The following is a 17,502-nucleotide window of genomic DNA, read 5'->3' as shown; positions in this document are numbered from 1 at the left end:
ATGTACTTATACGTATGTTCTCTTTTTATATCAGATACCTAACTCTTAGGTGGCACAATTGTTTTTAATCATTCTCAAATGCATTTGAACATATTAACAAATTGAGGTCTCAATACAAGTATTTGTCAGCAGAAACAAATTTACTTGAACTGGTGACTTTTAGTAAATGGTATGACATTATGAAAAAGACCATATAGGAAATGGTATCATATTATTTAATTATGGGCTAAGTATAGCTACTTCTTTACATTTTGGCATCATACCCCCTACATTTACACTTGACTAGTCACCTGCCAGAGACTTTTCTTTAAGTCCAGTTTGAATGACCATCACCTTTTCTCACTATACAATGGTGATGAATGGACTTACCATATCACTTAAGGCACTGAACTCTCCAAACCAGCTTTAAGGAAAGTCTAGCCTGTACAAATGGAGATCTAGTTGTCACTGCCAGACTCTAAGACTCAACATAAACCCTTTGGGTAAGGGTAAGCTTAAATAAGTTTTCACTATTATCTAACTTTAATAATTTAAACCAATTCTCAGTTTAGAAATCAATGGATAGATACCAAGCAATTAGAACATCAGTAACTGTAGATGGTGTATTTACTGACATTAGAAAACCAGTTTTGTAAAATTGAGAAGTACAAAACAAATATGAAGTTAAAAAATAAGCCCTTACAACTAGAAAGTTATCAGATTTTCCAGTTTTTAATGAAATAGATATACGCTGAGTAAACAATACAACCTATCACAGAACTGTTGTAGCAGTGTCCCTTTAACAAGTATTATGAAGGTTATTTTTAAAACAAAATTAATCTTTGCTGTGTTGCAGGCCTGCATGAACTTCAATGATAGTGGAGCATGTGTTACTCAGTGTCCACAAACTTTTGTCTACAATCCAACAACCTTTCAACTGGAGCATAACTTCAATGCAAAATACACCTATGGAGCATTTTGTGTCAAGAAGTGCCCACGTAAGTAACAGGATAAGAAGAGCCAAATCAATTAGCTCATCCTTTAAAAACAGAGGAATTTCATGTAAGTTTATTGAATACCAAAATTGTGACAATATTGTGAATTACTTGAGAATGGGTACTATTATTATCATTTCACAAATAAGAAAATTAAAATTCAAAAAATTGAAGTGATTGGTTCATAGTCTCAGCAAAGTAGTGGCATGTTTGAAGTTATAGTACAGTGTCATTCATTGACTTCTAAACTCCATATTTTCACTATATGTCAATGGTTTTGCACAGGATTTTGTTCCTCAGAAAAGTGACTAGTTAAGTAGCAAGCTATGTAATGAAAGAGATCTGCTCTAATAACAATGCATTTTCACCTAAAATTGTTTCTTATTATTTATTTGTAATAGAATATATAGCATTATGGTTTTAACATCAAATCCAATGTTAAACAATAACAGTGGATATAAAGGGCATGTTAAGGGGCCTTTACCAAATTGATAACTCATCCTGGGGATTCAAAATGACCAATTTAGCTTTCATCAAGAATAGTATATGTCTCAATACCTGTTCAAGTCAGTTTCTTTGCTTGAAAAGACCAATGAGACAGTTCTTCAATGTTTTACTTACTGGAAGGCTAAAAAAAAATCACTACTTTTGTCCACATACTCAGTTAAAAGAAGACTTTACATTCTACAGCACACAGATATTGTGTTTTTGTTTTTGTTTTGCTTTGTCCACGTGATGAAGTATGAAGTGAAAGGGACATGGTATTAGAGTGGCTTTGGTTATAGCTTTGCCCACTTATTAGTCGTGTGATTTTACATAAACTATTTAGTTTTCTATTTCCTCCTCTTTAAAATGCGGATAATCATATGTACCCTCTCTCTTTCCCAGATACATTATAAAGATCAAAGGGATAGGGAATAGGGTTCAGAGGAATAGTATGTAAAAACAAGTCTTTGAAAGCAATGATGATTCCAGCCATTATTATTAAATATTTTATATTGGTTAAAAGAATAATTATGAGTATATATATATATATTTAACATGGCTCTAAATTACCATTTTAAAATCACAGACACACTAACTCTAGGATGGTAGAGATTTTTCCATCTTAAACAATTTTATATCCAAAGTTATGTTTTTGATCTAACAACTTCTCATCTAAAGTTACCCTGTATTTCCCCATCTACTATCTTGCAAAATACAGGGCTTGAGAGTATTGTAGAATGTGGCTAGGTGATGAATTTTTTCGTTTTCTTAGACAAATGTCCTCCTGCTCTACTACTTTCATATTATGGTGGCTTGCCCCAAAGATAGTCAAAACCATACTTTTTTGAGATTTTTGGTGCTCTCCTTTTTATTCAAGCCCTGAGGTTGAGGCCCAAGGCTTGGGCTGGAGTGGAAGACCAGAAAAATCTGAGCTAGGGAATTTTCCTTTTCTTTATTAAATCCTTTGTAGTGTCTCATCTGAAGTCTCTCAACTCCTAAGTTATGACATGGGGCTAAATACTTAGGACTGTTTTTTGAAATTACATGCCCAGTTACCATAGATATGGTAACTCATAAACTTCCTTTCATAGATTAGTTTAGGTCTATCCAATTACAGTTTAATTTAAAGGACTTCATTATTTATCTATGTAAAATTCAAATCTTTGAGGGACCTTGATCATAAAGCATGGTTTGCTAAACTGTAGCTGTCTTAGAAAAACAAAGATGTTCAGTTTCTAAATACTGGTCTACAATTCCTAATTCAGAATTCGGAAATTCAAAAACCCTAAACAACAAATATTTTTTGAAACTATTTTGACTGCAAAATCTGAACCTAACTGATAATGAAGATATTTATAACCTTCTTTAAAAATTTCACTCGGCATAAATTGCTGCAAAAATGTGGAAGTTTTTAAATACGAGGTATCCCTAAAGACCTTGCAGAAAGGGTGGTTACACCTGTTGCAGGTTGGGTTCCCCTGAGACAGAGACTATGGTTGTTAAGAAGTGTTCTCAGAATCAAGACCCATGAGGGAAGGAACTGAAGCAAGATCAGGCTGTGATGCAGTCTCAGCAAAGTGTCTCTTTTGTGGTGGATGCCCTCTAGTGGATATTAACTTGGAATACAAAGATCTTCACACTTTATACCCACTCCCATGGATTCATATATATGCCTCTACCCCAGACTCCCTTCAATCCCAATTCCAGATTTTCCAGTACTTCTTCTCCCAGGGCAAGCCACTGCTCATGAGTTCATATTTATTCTAAACTCCTATTTATTCCCTACAAAGTAAAGGATCATTTGCACTACCCAGAACTATGCCCATTGGTGGGATTTTTCCTTGCCACTATATTTCAAGTCCGCTCCTGACTGAGGCTGCAGGGCAGCTGCCATCCATTTTCAGCTGCTTGCACCCACACCCCAAGCTTAGTTTTTGTCTTCCTCTGTCAGCTTGTCATACGTGCCCTCTCTTGGTCCCCGTGCAGCCATAGGTATGAGCTTAGTGAAAGGTGCCAGCACAGTGGTGGATGACGTGGGGATTTGGACCACCTGCTTATGCAGTTTACTTGTGCGTCTGCCCCTGCTCACATCAATCCCAAGTGTACTGCTTCCATCTTACAATGGATTGCTGTTGGACCTGCTCAACATTATGATGGTTTTTAACAAAACCTTGTGTATGATGGGCAATTCTGGCTACAAGATCAATTTGTGACCCATGGTTAGGTAGTCTGTCTCTGCCAGTTGTTTATTAAATGGTGTGTAATTCCTAGAGGTCTCGGCTGGGATTTTCCGGTCAGGACTTGCCATAACTCCACGTGGCATATTTTCCCGCCAGAGATACTTCTAATGTCATAGAGCCTCTTGGGTTTTGTGATCCAAGTAGCAGAATTGCTTGTACCCCAGCCTGGACCTGCATCATATGCCTTTCCTGCTCTGGGCCCCCTTAAAGGTCGGAAGCCTTCTAGACTACTGAACGTTGGGCCAGAAGCAGTTTTTCCAAACATGGAAGGATGCTGCCTTCAAAACCCAAAGCAGCCTAGCAGGTATTGTGTTTTCCCTTTAGCGTGGGAGGCTCTAGATGCAAAAATTTGTCCTTATATTTGGGAGGGAATGTTCTGGCATATTCCAGACCACTGGATTCCTAAACATGTCACCATGTCAGGTAATTAGATGTTCCTGGTTTAGTTAGTATACCTTTCCTAAAGTACTGCCCTTTCAAATTTCATTTTGTTTCTTCGTGTAAAATGATGGGACAGTTTCTACGGCACTCCATTGAAAGATGAACACATTTTAAACATTTCCTCTTGGGTATGAAGTGCACTCCCTTCATCCAAGGCAGTTTAACTTCAGCTTCATTTGTGCTTCATGTAACTTGAAGTATTTTTAGACTTCAAACTTGCATCATGACATGAAATGAAGTGGAACTACTGAAAAACACAAACTAAATGTCATGCAGTTTCCTAAGTCTATAAAAGAAATTCACTATCTTGGGGGCAATTCAGAATGCGGAGCAGTAGTCAGACAACTACCAGTTGTTATTAACACACACTGCGCTTGGATTTGAATGTAGATGTTCGTCGATGCTATTTCAGGTGGAGATATTTAGACAGAGTTGTTTTAGGGAAAGAAACATACATGCTATCATTTTCAAATGGAAATAATTTTCAAACCCTAAAATATCTTGTTTTAAAATCTTTTGCTGAACCTCAACATTATTGCTAATTTTACCTTTTTTTATCAGATAACTTCGTGGTCGATTCCAGTTCCTGTGTGCGTGCCTGCCCTAGTTCCAAGATGGAAGTAGAAGAAAATGGGATTAAAATGTGTAAACCTTGCACTGACATTTGCCCAAAAGGTGATGATATTTTTTTCATTTTATAATGAAAAAATACTGTTATTTTATAATAAAAATGCAATAATTTATTGACTAAAGAAAAATTTTCTCAGCTCCCTAATTGTGCATCTTGTTTCTACAGCTTGTGATGGCATTGGCACAGGATCATTGATGTCAGCTCAGACCGTGGATTCTAGTAACATTGACAAATTCATAAACTGCACCAAAATCAATGGGAATTTGATCTTCCTTGTCACTGGTATTCATGGGTCAGTATTACATTTTTATGGAAAATTGTTTTACAAAGTGCAGACAAAGCTTAAGAGATTCTTTAGTTTTGTCTGTTTGATTCCTGTTGACACAGAGTTCCACTATACATTAATGCTTTCCTCCAACAAAATCAAATGCCAGATTTCACCAGCAGTGATTGTAAACCAAATTTTGGGGGTACATCCAGATTATGAATTTGGTGACAACTTAGATTTAAAAATATAGATTTATATATAAGCTAAGATGTATTTACAGGATATTTTCCTCAAATCCATAGATTTCAATAAGCTTGGCACATTTGTGGATATGTTTAGGGAAACAGTATCAGTGGACAAAGTGGGGGATTTCATTCAAATTCCTAACCAATTAGTTCAAAACAACATAAATTAATGCATCTCACAGAAAACAAATCAGTAAGTTGAAATTCTGAGCTTTCAGGTATTTTCTTTGCCCTGCTGCATCTTTTTCTGTTTTAGACTTGGGAAGTTAGTAAGAAATCTATTAAATGAATTTCATTTTAGCAATTAAAATTGTAACATTTTCTGGGCCCCTTCATTACAGAACCACCTGCTGTTTTTAACTGGGAAAATGACCAAGTTTGCATCCTTTCAACTGCAATGAAAATATAAATATTTTTACTTTATATTTTATCTATTTGTGTATATCACTACTTAATCCCTAAATATTAGTGCTACGGGCTACAGATAAAAAATATCACTCACATATTTCAATTCAAAAGATTACTCTAAACATATATCATTTCGAGAAGCAAAACAATTTAACACATTATGAATAAATACGTCAAATAGGAACAACAAGAGAAATAGAACAAAGCGTTTCTTTCCATTCAAATTAATTACTGTAGGTCTTAGTACATAAAGCATTTCTTTACTTTAAAATATAGCTTTTAATATGGATCTGTGCCAGAAACTGTAATAGTATGTATTCACTTTCTGTTATATTTGGTCTAAGAGGTGTTTCTTGTTGTTTTGTTTTGTTTTTTAAATAAGATCCAGATTTTTAACATCTCTTTAAAAAAAAAATGTGCACGTGATTACTCTTAGTTTACATGGCACCAATCTATTGGAGACGGGTGGTACTACCATTTTGAGATGGGACACATTCAGTTGGCTCCACCATGGACAATCTGTATTGAGCTGTGTGGCTTCCATGTCAAACAACTCCAATGTAAAGTTGAGAACTGGGTTAATAATAAATACCTACATCCTCTGGTTGTTGTGGAGATTCAAAATAAAACAAAATATACATTTTTTTAAGTGTTCAGCCCAGTGCCTGGCACACAGTAAACCTTAATTAATGGTATAAAAAAGAAAGAAAAAGGTGGGGGAAGGGAAGGAGTTACGGAGGGAAAGGAGAGAGAGAGAGAGATAAAGAGAGAGATTGAAAAGTAACAAAAATAGAAGTTAAAAATTGCTAACCCCCCCGAAACAAAAGAAAGTTAAAAAGAAGGAGGAAAAGGCACTTCAAGAGGAAAATCTCCGTGACTATATCTAGTATCTAGTTTATAGCACAGCATATAGTGCAACAGATAATATTTCATAGACTACTGGAAACCAAATAAAGGCAAAGTTATTTTCATGGCAATCCTTACTTTACGGTAAGTCATACTTCCTAGTTCAGACGATTATTATTTGTCCTTAATTATAGCACTTAAATTTAACATTATAATTAATATTATTGTGTCTTAAGCATAATATATAAGGCATTTTCCAGGACAAATATATATGTGAAATATGATATGTTCCTCATTCCTAGTCTCATGCCAACATGAAACATATTCTGAAGCCTTTCCCTTTCATTTTAGGAAAGTATTAATATAAAGTTAATTGAGTAGGTCTCAGACACTTATGTATAGGCATATGTGTATTCATGTATGTAATATGTGTGTGCATATGGACAAATAGAGAGATTTTAAAGATGAATAACATGAGGTATTATAAACAGAAAGCTTTCAGTAAATTAACAAAATTTTTTACTTCACTTAATTTCCATTACCCTAAATCTTCTACTAACTAGTTTTTAATAGGATGTATGGTTTGATTAAAATAGCTAGGGTATTTCTTTAAACTAATAGAAATGAAAAATCCATAATTAAGTAAGAGTATACTTTTCAAAAACAAATTTCTGGGGCTTCCTTGGTGGCGCAGTGGTTAGGAATCCGCCTGCCAATGCAGGGGGCACGGGTTCGTGTCCCGGTCCGGGAAGATCCCACATGCTGCGGAGCGGCTAGGCCCGTGAGCCACAACTACTGAGCCTGCGCGTCTGGAGCCTGTGCTCCGCAACGGGAGAGGCCACGACAATGAGAGGCCCGCGCACCGCGATGAAGAGTGGCCCCCGCTCGCCGCAACTGGAGAAGCCCTCGCACAGAAACGAAGACCCAACACAGCCAAAAACTAAATAAATAAATTTATTAAAAAAAAAAAATTTCTGCAAAAGATAAATTTACTGTGAAGTTGTCAACTGAAACGTTAGCATATAAAAGAGATCAATGTTCAGTTTATAGCACGATACTGCCATTGCTAGAAGTAAACTAGGCACTCTTATTTCCTTATTTAGAATGGGAACTGCAGGCAAAATGCAGTGTTCAGGGTTATCATAGGATCCCCTTTCATGTCTTGTCATGTCTAATAATGTTCCTGTGAATATGCTTAGAGCAACAAAATGCTCACCAAATAAGCACGTTCATGCTGTGTCACAGTGTGACACAGACAAGAAAGTACTTAGATGATAGACTGTAATGATGATAGACAATGGAAAACAGATAATGAGTTTGGTGAAAAAAATAACATGATTTCTATGGAATTGTGAAAATATGTTTCTCTCTCTTTATCCTGAGCTTTATTTTGGATCACCCAACACAATGACAGGGTGGACATAATGTTTTTTTTCATGGTCCTGAATTTAGCTAGGAAAGTTCTCAATTTTAAAATCTATGGATTTCAAGTGGCTGTAGGGTGGAACTCCCTAGGGGTACTTTTAACTTGGTAAGTGGGATTCTGTCAATTTATTTTATGAGAGTCCTGAATCTCTAAAATTAAGTATATAAAATTTCTGTGGTCCATTGGGCTTCATGTGAACAGTCCAGAATTCATTTCATTCCTGACAACCTGGAAGTGTTCTCAGTAAAGGTTTGGACTGACCCCATTACTGTGTGCTTGCCCTGAACTCTGAGTGTTTCTCAGTAAAGCAGGAATATTTGATTATATGGCTAGAGCTATTCTAGACACTGCTTTTCATCAAAGAACAAATGTTGAAAGTTCATTCTACTACTGCAGAGCTGATATTTCATGTACATGCAGACATCTTTGCACATTAGAAAATGATAGCAACCAGAATTTTCCCACAAGATGAACCTAATTTTGTGGCTCCGTATTCACCGAAAGCATAGATATTCATTCTATACATCTTCAGTTACAAATAGAGCAAGTTTGCTAGAATATTAATTTAGACTTTAAGCTTTTGAAAGGTATTCATGTCACATTAAGGAAAATCTTAATTGTTTATGTGTGAATTATGGGGACACTCATCTATAGTGTTTCCAAGCCTTCTATAACACGCCATGTTAAACTAGTAGCACAATGTATTGATTATACTTCTTAGTTTTTCTCAGTTTGAAGCAGTAATTTCATCAAGCAAGATTTTTTTTTTCTTTTAAAAGATATGGGATGGTTCACAGTATAGAAAATATGCTGATGAATCAAGCAGAGAGAGCCAGTAAAAGGTGGTTCCAGAGACCAAGGTTGCTGAACTAATAGAGAATGTTTTCAAGGCTCTAATGCCAGGATGAATAAATGCCAGTGGATTCAGACTCACATTCTTAGAAGAAAGGCCATATGCTTATCTGTTTGTCAGGGGATTGTGGAGCACATTGATTGATAGCCTCCAATGGATCATGTATCCTAGTGTTTATTCCCCATGTGAAAAAGAAGGTTCTCAGAGACTGGTAAAACAACAGATATCCAGTGCAAGGATAAAATTCAGTTGATTGCTAAAGGTGGACACAAACTTCTAAAAGAGCCTAATTCCTTGTTTTTAGAAAGTTTGATCTCTCTTGGAGAAATGACCAATGAATGGGATTTAATTTTTCTCTGAAGAGTATATATTAATATAAGGTTTCTACTTGCCCAGAATAGCACAGAGCACCTTTTAAAGTAATAAAACCTAGAAAAACTACTATATATTACTTAAGAAAATCTGAAAGTAGTGCTTGAATTACTGACAAACGTTTAATATTATGTTTATATTGGGCTTAATATTCAAGAATGCAATTATTTTGTATGGGCAGGATGTTATAAATGAAAAATATTTTCCTAAGATGAAAACTTCTGAAAAAATCCATTAAATATTTAATTTTAAAGGTATTTTATATTAATTTTTGTAAAGACAGGGCATTTATGTATCAATAACATTAATTACAAAAAATATATTTACGCATTAGGAGATTGTATTTTTAAAAATCCGCAAAATTTACAACACATTTTGAGTATTGTTAAATTTGTGGTAAATTTTACTTTCAAATGTTAGTATGATTCATATAGAGGGAAGCAAATAGTTCCTTCATATGAAAGTGAACATAAATAAACAGATAGGAACAAGATTGCCTTGATAGATAAATGTGAAGATACAGAAAAAAAAAAAGTTTACTTCCTGTATTTGTTTTCACCCTTCTTAGGAAATTACAGGTTCTGTTAGCAATTTAGCATGCTTTGAGGAACCCAAAAGGCAATTATTCTCACCATAACATAATTTATTTGCAGTGTATATTTTTCCAATTGAGAATAAACTTTTAAAGGCAAAATAAAATGGTTAATAAATGGAATTGCTGTATTTGGAGGTTTATTCAGGATAGTCAAATTGAACCGTTCCTCTGGATCTAGAATAGCCTTCAATGAAGAACTCATATTCTGTGTCATCAAAATTTCCTGAAAGTACCTTTTAATCCCCTTCCACATCTAGAATAGAAAATCTGGATAAAACATTGCTACCCTTCCTATTGCTAATTAAAATTCAATTGGAATGAAATAATTTTTGTCACATTTCTCATATTTTCACCCCTTTATCTAATTTTAATTTCGGCTTCATTTTTTTTTTTTCTTATTTTCTAGGGACCCTTACAATGCAATTGAAGCCATAGACCCAGAGAAACTGAACGTGTTTCGGACAGTCCGAGAGATAACAGGTAATTTTTAAAGTGAGTTTGTTGTGCTATGAACTATGTGAATTTTAGTCTTTTGTTAAAAATATTACATAGTATTGGAATTTGCAAAGCAAATTCTAGTTTTGAAAACACGTATTATTTTAAATGATGGGTGTCTTAGTTCCTTAGCATCTGTGCACATTTTGAAATCTGTGGAATTAAAAAAAAAAAAAATCCTTGAAATTTTGATGTTACTGTTTTTGCAAATGTCAGTGGATCTTTGAACCCATGTGTTTCTATTTACTTTTCACAAGTACTATTGAGGATGTGTAGCATGTAGGATTCATTTAGCATATGTTTACTGAGGACATAATATGTTCAGAGCTGTCATAGTAGGTGATATGGGGCCCATAGACATGAATCAGACATGGGTTTGCTATCAAAGAATGTAAAATCAAATAAGGAGGCTTAGTGATATACATAAATGTCTTAGAATGCAAGACAGACAGCTGATGTTGTAAGTGTACAGATAAGGTGGCAAAAGATTTCAGAGAAATTAAACTCTTTGTCTAGTTAGACTAAATATTTTTTCCATTTAGAAGAATAAATCAAATTAAGAATCATTTAAGTCTTTAAACCATACATTTATATGATTCTGTACATATATATTCTTGGTGTTCATTATTTTGACATTCATCATCTATTGAGTATTGTAGCCCAGAAACTTTGGGTAAGACACTGAATCTTGGAAGAAGAAATGAGATAGAATGGTTCAAAAATAGGAATATTTGCTGCCTTTTTCTTACCTCCCATTTTCATCATATTTTAAGAAATTGGTATTAAACACTGTTACTGAGACAATGATATTCTGAATTATTTTACTGCGCTTATCTTTTGTAGGTTTCTTGAACATACAATCATGGCCCCCAAACATGACCGACTTCAGTGTTTTTTCTAACCTGGTGACCATTGGTGGAAGAGTACTCTATAGGTAGGTGTATATATTCAAAGTTACAGGTCTCTGCATCATGTGTACATTATGTCATAGCCATCAAACTCATTGATTTACTGATTCTAGAAATATTGGTTTTCCACTTTAAATTCTAAAGGAAAGCTCAATGAAAAATACTCCTGATTGTGCTTTAAAGTATACAACTTGATTTTTCAACTGCCTGTCACTTAAAGTAATTTTAGTGTTTGGCAGTTGTGGAGTCCATGATGTGAACCATAAAACTGAACCTTCTTTTTGATCATATGTTATCATAATTAAAAGATAGACTTGAATGACTTTGTAATGACTTCGGTGTATGGGATACAAATGCTGTTTTACCAGGAAGTTCTCGTTTTGTCTCTGGAGCTATCATTTGAACAAAGCATCACAGCGCTGATATTTTAGAATTTGGTCCTCTATGCTACATGCAGTGCTGGTTAATAATGGACAGATAATCAGGGCTCAGAAGGATACTGTTCTAAAGTTCTAATGTCAATATTTTTATTCACATAATAAAAATATATGTTTTAATATTTATTAAGCCACTGTTTTTATTTTACTTCAGATTTCATCTGCACAAAATTATTGTTTATGAACAGTTAAAATTTGATTTATATAAGGAGATCTTGATAATTTTTCTACTTAAATCCGAAAGACGCCTAAAATCAATAGTCATTAAATATTCTATAATAATGGTTCACAGGAAGTCCATTGAATTTTGCTATTAAAACAGGTATATCTGTAAGAGGTTCTAAAATGTAAAGGGGAAAAGTGCTTAATAAAAAAGGATAGTTGAGAGATATAATCTATTCAAGTGCTATATGAAACCAATTTTTACTATCCATTGAATAAAGTGTTATAAATCTAAGTCAAGGCATTATTATGCTCACATTGTAATCAACAACTAAGGGTGGTTATTATGGAAACAAAGATTTGAGAGAGTGAATTACATACCATTTGGGTACATACACACGTTATATATCTGTATATTATAGTTCTCCATGCATGTGTATATATAAAACACATGAAAAAAAAATCTGAGTACTAAAAGAAAAGCAAATTTAGAGGACAGCTTTGATTTCCAAAATATAAAATAATGTTCATAAGTTGATTGAAATGTGGGAAACACATTTAGTCTTTAAAAAATGGAAAAAGAATTTAATTACAAAGTGGACTATTTTGAGAAAACAACATCCTTGAAATGATAATTTGTTTCTACAGTGTAGTTGTTATTTAACTTTTAGAGGTGCTTTCTCACTTGTCCAAGCCTTCTGAGTATTTTTTTTTTTTATTTTAGTTTAGTTTTATTCTTCTCTTTAATTTTTAACATCTCCTATCCTTATACATTTTTCAAGTATTACAATTAACGCTTTGGTTTCTGAGGTATAAATTAAAGCTAAATATCTATGGTCATTCTCTGAGATATTTACCTTCTGAAAGTGTGTCTAAATCTATTAAATAGTCAGAGTAGAATTAATGTCTTACTCTGGGTAGATGAACAGTCACCCCATAAACATTTATTTAATTATTTAGTCTTAATACAGGATTTCATTCTTGAGGAACTTAAGATTCAGGGGTTAGGAGGGAAGGCAGTGAGCAGATACATCAATGGTACATATATAGACAGAGATAGAGATATCATTGATATTCATAATTATAAAAGATGGGCTTTTTTTGGGGGGGGGTCAAGTGATTACTTTTAAAACAGTCAGCATATAGCAAGTAAAGAAATGGTATTTGTATCTCAGGTTTATTAATTCAATCATTTTTACACTCTATTAACATTCTTTTGGAGTAAGATATGACATCCTTATTTTACTTCAAGAATGCATGTCATGGCCAGAAAACAACTATTACTGTTCCATTTTTTTCCTCTCCCCTCTCTTTAGTGGCCTTTCCTTGCTTATCCTCAAGCAACAGGGTATCACTTCTCTACAATTCCAATCCCTAAAGGAAATCAGTGCAGGAAACATCTATATCACTGACAACAGCAACCTGTGTTATTATCATACCATTAACTGGACAACGCTCTTCAGCACAATCAACCAAAGAATAGTGATCCGGGACAACAGGAAAGCTGAAAACTGTAGTAAGTACATTACCCAAACATTAAAAATCTAGAAACTTTAAACATTTTTTTTCTCATTCTACATTGGACCAAACAGTTAAACATAGTGGTGGGTCAGAATTGTTGCCTTCTTTTTCTCAACCCTTAAAAAAGGTTGGTATAAAATAATCAAATGGGTAACTTTTTATAACACATTGCATGCTTTTCTAATGTATTTCATGTTCTCAAATCTTGCCTAATCATAAGAACCCTCCTGTGGAGATTTAGATTCAATAGGTGTAAGTGGAACCTGGGAATCTAAATGTTTAATAAGCATCCCAGGTAATTCCTTGGAGCCAATCAATTTATGGAAATCTACTCTATTAAATTTTCTGTTTACTTTTTGTTTCAGAGAATTTGATAACATAGAATAACAAAGTATTTGCCATTTAGGAGTGGTAAAAAAAAAAAAAGACGTGTTCTTCTGAAATGTGTAAAAATGCTGTTCCAGAAGTTTGCAAAAGTTCATTTCATAAATGTGTTTTTGTAGGCATGGAGCGATCTCTTTTTTCATGTATTTTACTACTCATCGATCCATTCCATCACTTCTTTGTTACACAGAAGCAAATAATGTTTTCATGAGTGTATAACTAAGTCATTCCCATCTTATACTTTGATACTCCAATGATTAATACTTAATTCTTCCCTGTTTTTCTCTTGGGTATTACTTTATTCTGCATCCTATAAGTGCTACTACTATGCATATAGTAGTGACTTACTTATAATAAATACAAAATAAAATGACTTAGAATTCAAAGGATCTGTTTACAGATGCATATTCTTGTGGTGATGATAAGTCAGTCCTTTTAAAAGTCACATTTCTTAAGAAACATTTTGCTCTTAGGAAGTCTTCTTGCTTCTTTAATCTCACCATTGGAACAATCACAAGGGTATACATACATAATGATTAAGTTCATTAAGTATGTGAATAAATAGTATAGGACTTTTTAAAAAATGTAAACTCTTAAGAGGCCAACATGATTTAAATTTACCAAGTTAAGTAGTCCGTGAATTAATTAATTTATTTATACCTCACCTTGTACCAGAAAGGGTTTAAGGCAGCTCAGGCTAGCAATTTTTATAAAATATAATTTGTGAGAAATTCACATTTTAGCTCTTTTGGATCCTTAAAAGTATTTTCCAGAGAAAAGAGACCTATTGCAACATGAGATTCCTGTTTTGAGTAAACTTAAGTTCTTATATATTCTTCTGTTCCTCACAGAATCAAGAAATATAAAATATTATTATATATCAAAATATGCATGTCCACATTGAATGAGATTTATCCTTTCATTGAGCCTAGATTGTTTCCTTGGTTTTATACATTTCTGAAACCTGACAGAAAGCTTGCTTTTTTTTTTTTCTCTACTTAAGCTTCTTATCCCACATTACTATATTTGTGTTTGTACATGCCCCAGACAAAGTAGATTATTCATGGAAGTAAAATAGAAACTTTTTCAACACTAACTTATAAATATTTCCCTAAGTCAGGGTTATACTCTCCTTTTCTTTCACTTACTTCAAAAAACAAAACAAAATGAAAATAAAACAATAGTACCTCTACCTTTCAAAGGTAAGATTTAGGTATGAAGACAAAAAAAAACCCAAAAAAAAACTAAGAAAAAATAAAAGAATGAGAGAAAAACATTCTTTTTCTTTAACTCATTTAATCATTTCACAAATCCCTTCTTTTACCTTTTGTAAACCTGAATAAAAAGCAAATGGGAAAAGAAAATGTGGAAAGAAATTAAATGTGAAAAAGCAAGATAGGAAAAATTTATGTAATTATTCCATATCTCTTTAAGACTTCTAAAATTTTGAAACAACCAAAAGAAGATAAATAATAATAATAATAATAATAATAAACTAAAAATCTAACATTTTCTTCAACTTTCAGTGGTAGGTCTCTTGGAGGTTTATCCATTTTTCAAACCATGAACCTATTTTATAGTTGACTTTACAGTTTCAGGAAGAAATGAAGCAATTAGAAGAAAGTAGTTTTGTAGTGCTATAATTTAAAATTAAGCATATAATTTTTCATTTTTAACATCTTAGAGTAAACAATTTTTGCATGAAATCCATTTATCAAAATTTGGGTTTCGGTCTCATAGTACATTGGACCCTGCATTTTCAGAAATGTAATTATCCTATAAACTTGACTTCAGATGTGCTGCTGATGTTTACACTGAGCCTGCAATGGTTGCCCACATGTGATTAAGGCCATTTTATCATCCATAGTATTATCTGCAAATAGGAAAACAAATATTTGCTTCATTTTAAATGTACTTAAATATTGCATTTTTAGACATTCTCTCTTAATATACCACACACAAGACATATATGAGCACACACACATATTCGTTATAAGACATATGGATACACAGACATACAGCATAAGGTGTGTATTCATATGCTCACACAACACATACACATGTACACAACCCTCGGACACATACACATGCATTCACACGCATAAACGCACACACACACAGTCACCATAAAATACTCTCATCTAAATCTGTATATCGGCTTGGTAGCTTAAAAGAAAAATCAGCCTTTATTTTTAACAGTGTTTTTTGGAGTTCAACATGATTTAAAACAGCAATGACAATAAAAGAAAAACCTCACCTCATCTATAAAGTGTGACCATAGCTTGAGCAATCTTACTCTTTTAAGTTAAAATTTTCAAAGCAGACTTTATGGTTTGAAGAGACTGAGATTGAGAGAAACTCTAGGACATGAAAAGTTGGAACATTTTCTGCCTCCTTCATTTGTGTGGTTGTGGTAGGGACAAAACAGTGCTGGTTGGAAGGAGTTTTATAGTAGGTTTATAGAAGTATTTGAAGTTTCTTTAAATAGTTAAGCATAAATTTTTAACACCAGAATATGAACAGTGAAGAGATAAATAGTACACCAAACCTTCATAATCTGAGTTACATTTGAACTCAGACATCTCTATTTTTAAAATATTTGCACATATACACTTAAAACCAACATAAAAAAGAAACTATATTCATAATTACCTTTCAAATTGAAATAATTTTATTTTTCTAATTATAATAGTACTTTTATCACTGTTAGAAAACAATAGACATATAAAATAATACATACTTTTAGGTAAATAGGTAAATAGATAATGAAACATATGTTCATATATAAATTGGATCATACCATATATATATAAATACTGAGGATCTTCCATGTCAGTATATAGAGCTCTTCCTTATTCTTTTTTTTTTTTTACTTTTTATTGGAGTATAGTTGATTTCTAATGTTGTGTTAGTTTCTGCTGTACAACAAAGTGAATCCGTTATACATATACATATATCACTGTTTTTTAGATTCTTTTCCTGTATAGGTCATTACAGAGTATTGAATAGAGTTCCCTGTGATATACAATAGGTCCTTATTAGTTATCTATTTTATATATAGTAGTGTGTATATGTCACTCCCAATTTCCCAATTTATCCCTCCCCCGCTCCTTCCCTGCTGGGAACCATAAGTTTGTTTTCTACAACTGTGACTGTAGAAAATTTCACTTATTGTAAATAAGTTCATTTATACTATTTTTTTAGATTCCATGTATAAGTGATATATTATGATATTTGTCTTTCTCTGCTTGACTTACTTCACTCAGTATGCCTTATTCTTTTAATTTATTTATTTTTTAATAGATCTTTATTGGAGTATAATTGCTTCACAATACCATGTTAGTTTCTGTTGTACAACAAAGTGAATCAGCCATATGCATACGTATGTCCTCATATCCCCTCCCTCTTTAGCCTCCCTCCCATCCTCCATATCCCACCCCTCTAGGTCATCACAAAACACTGAGCTGATCCCCCTGTGCTATGCTGCTGCTTCCCACTAGCTAACTATTTTACATTCAGTAGTGTATATATGTCGCTGCTACTCTCACTTTGCCCCAGCTTCTCCCTACCACCCTGTGTCCTCAGGTCCACTCTATATGTCTACATCTTTATTCCTGCCCTGCAACTAGTTTCATCAGTACCTTTTTTTTTTTTTTTAGATACCATATATATGCGTTAGCATATGGTATTTGTTTTTCTCTTTCTGACTTCACTCTGTATGACAGACCCTAGGTCCATCCACCTCATTACAAATAACTCAATTTAATTTCTTTTTATGGCTGAGTAATATTCCATTGTATATATGTGCTG

At 33.4% G+C, this 17,502-nt stretch overlaps 1 protein-coding gene across 2 annotated transcripts in view; it reads left to right on the top strand.

The window, feature by feature from the left end:
- Positions 1 to 17,502, top strand: part of ERBB4 (erb-b2 receptor tyrosine kinase 4) — a 1,117,451-nt gene that overhangs the window by 803,984 nt on the left and 295,965 nt on the right. For both annotated transcript variants that reach the window (XM_061187123.1, XM_061187117.1), the window contains exons 7-12: positions 836 to 977; positions 4,703 to 4,816; positions 4,938 to 5,064; positions 10,192 to 10,265; positions 11,124 to 11,214; positions 13,104 to 13,303. In XM_061187123.1, the coding sequence (XP_061043106.1) occupies positions 836 to 977; positions 4,703 to 4,816; positions 4,938 to 5,064; positions 10,192 to 10,265; positions 11,124 to 11,214; positions 13,104 to 13,303 (748 nt within the window). The remainder of the gene's footprint in view (positions 1 to 835; positions 978 to 4,702; positions 4,817 to 4,937; positions 5,065 to 10,191; positions 10,266 to 11,123; positions 11,215 to 13,103; positions 13,304 to 17,502) is intronic.

The sequence above is a fragment of the Eubalaena glacialis genome, chromosome 1 (genome assembly GCF_028564815.1).
Source record: "Eubalaena glacialis isolate mEubGla1 chromosome 1, mEubGla1.1.hap2.+ XY, whole genome shotgun sequence".
Classification (NCBI taxonomy): domain Eukaryota; kingdom Metazoa; phylum Chordata; class Mammalia; order Artiodactyla; family Balaenidae; genus Eubalaena; species Eubalaena glacialis.
The sequence above is the reverse complement of the archived record's forward strand: the minus strand, read 5'-3'. Positions and strand labels throughout refer to the sequence as shown.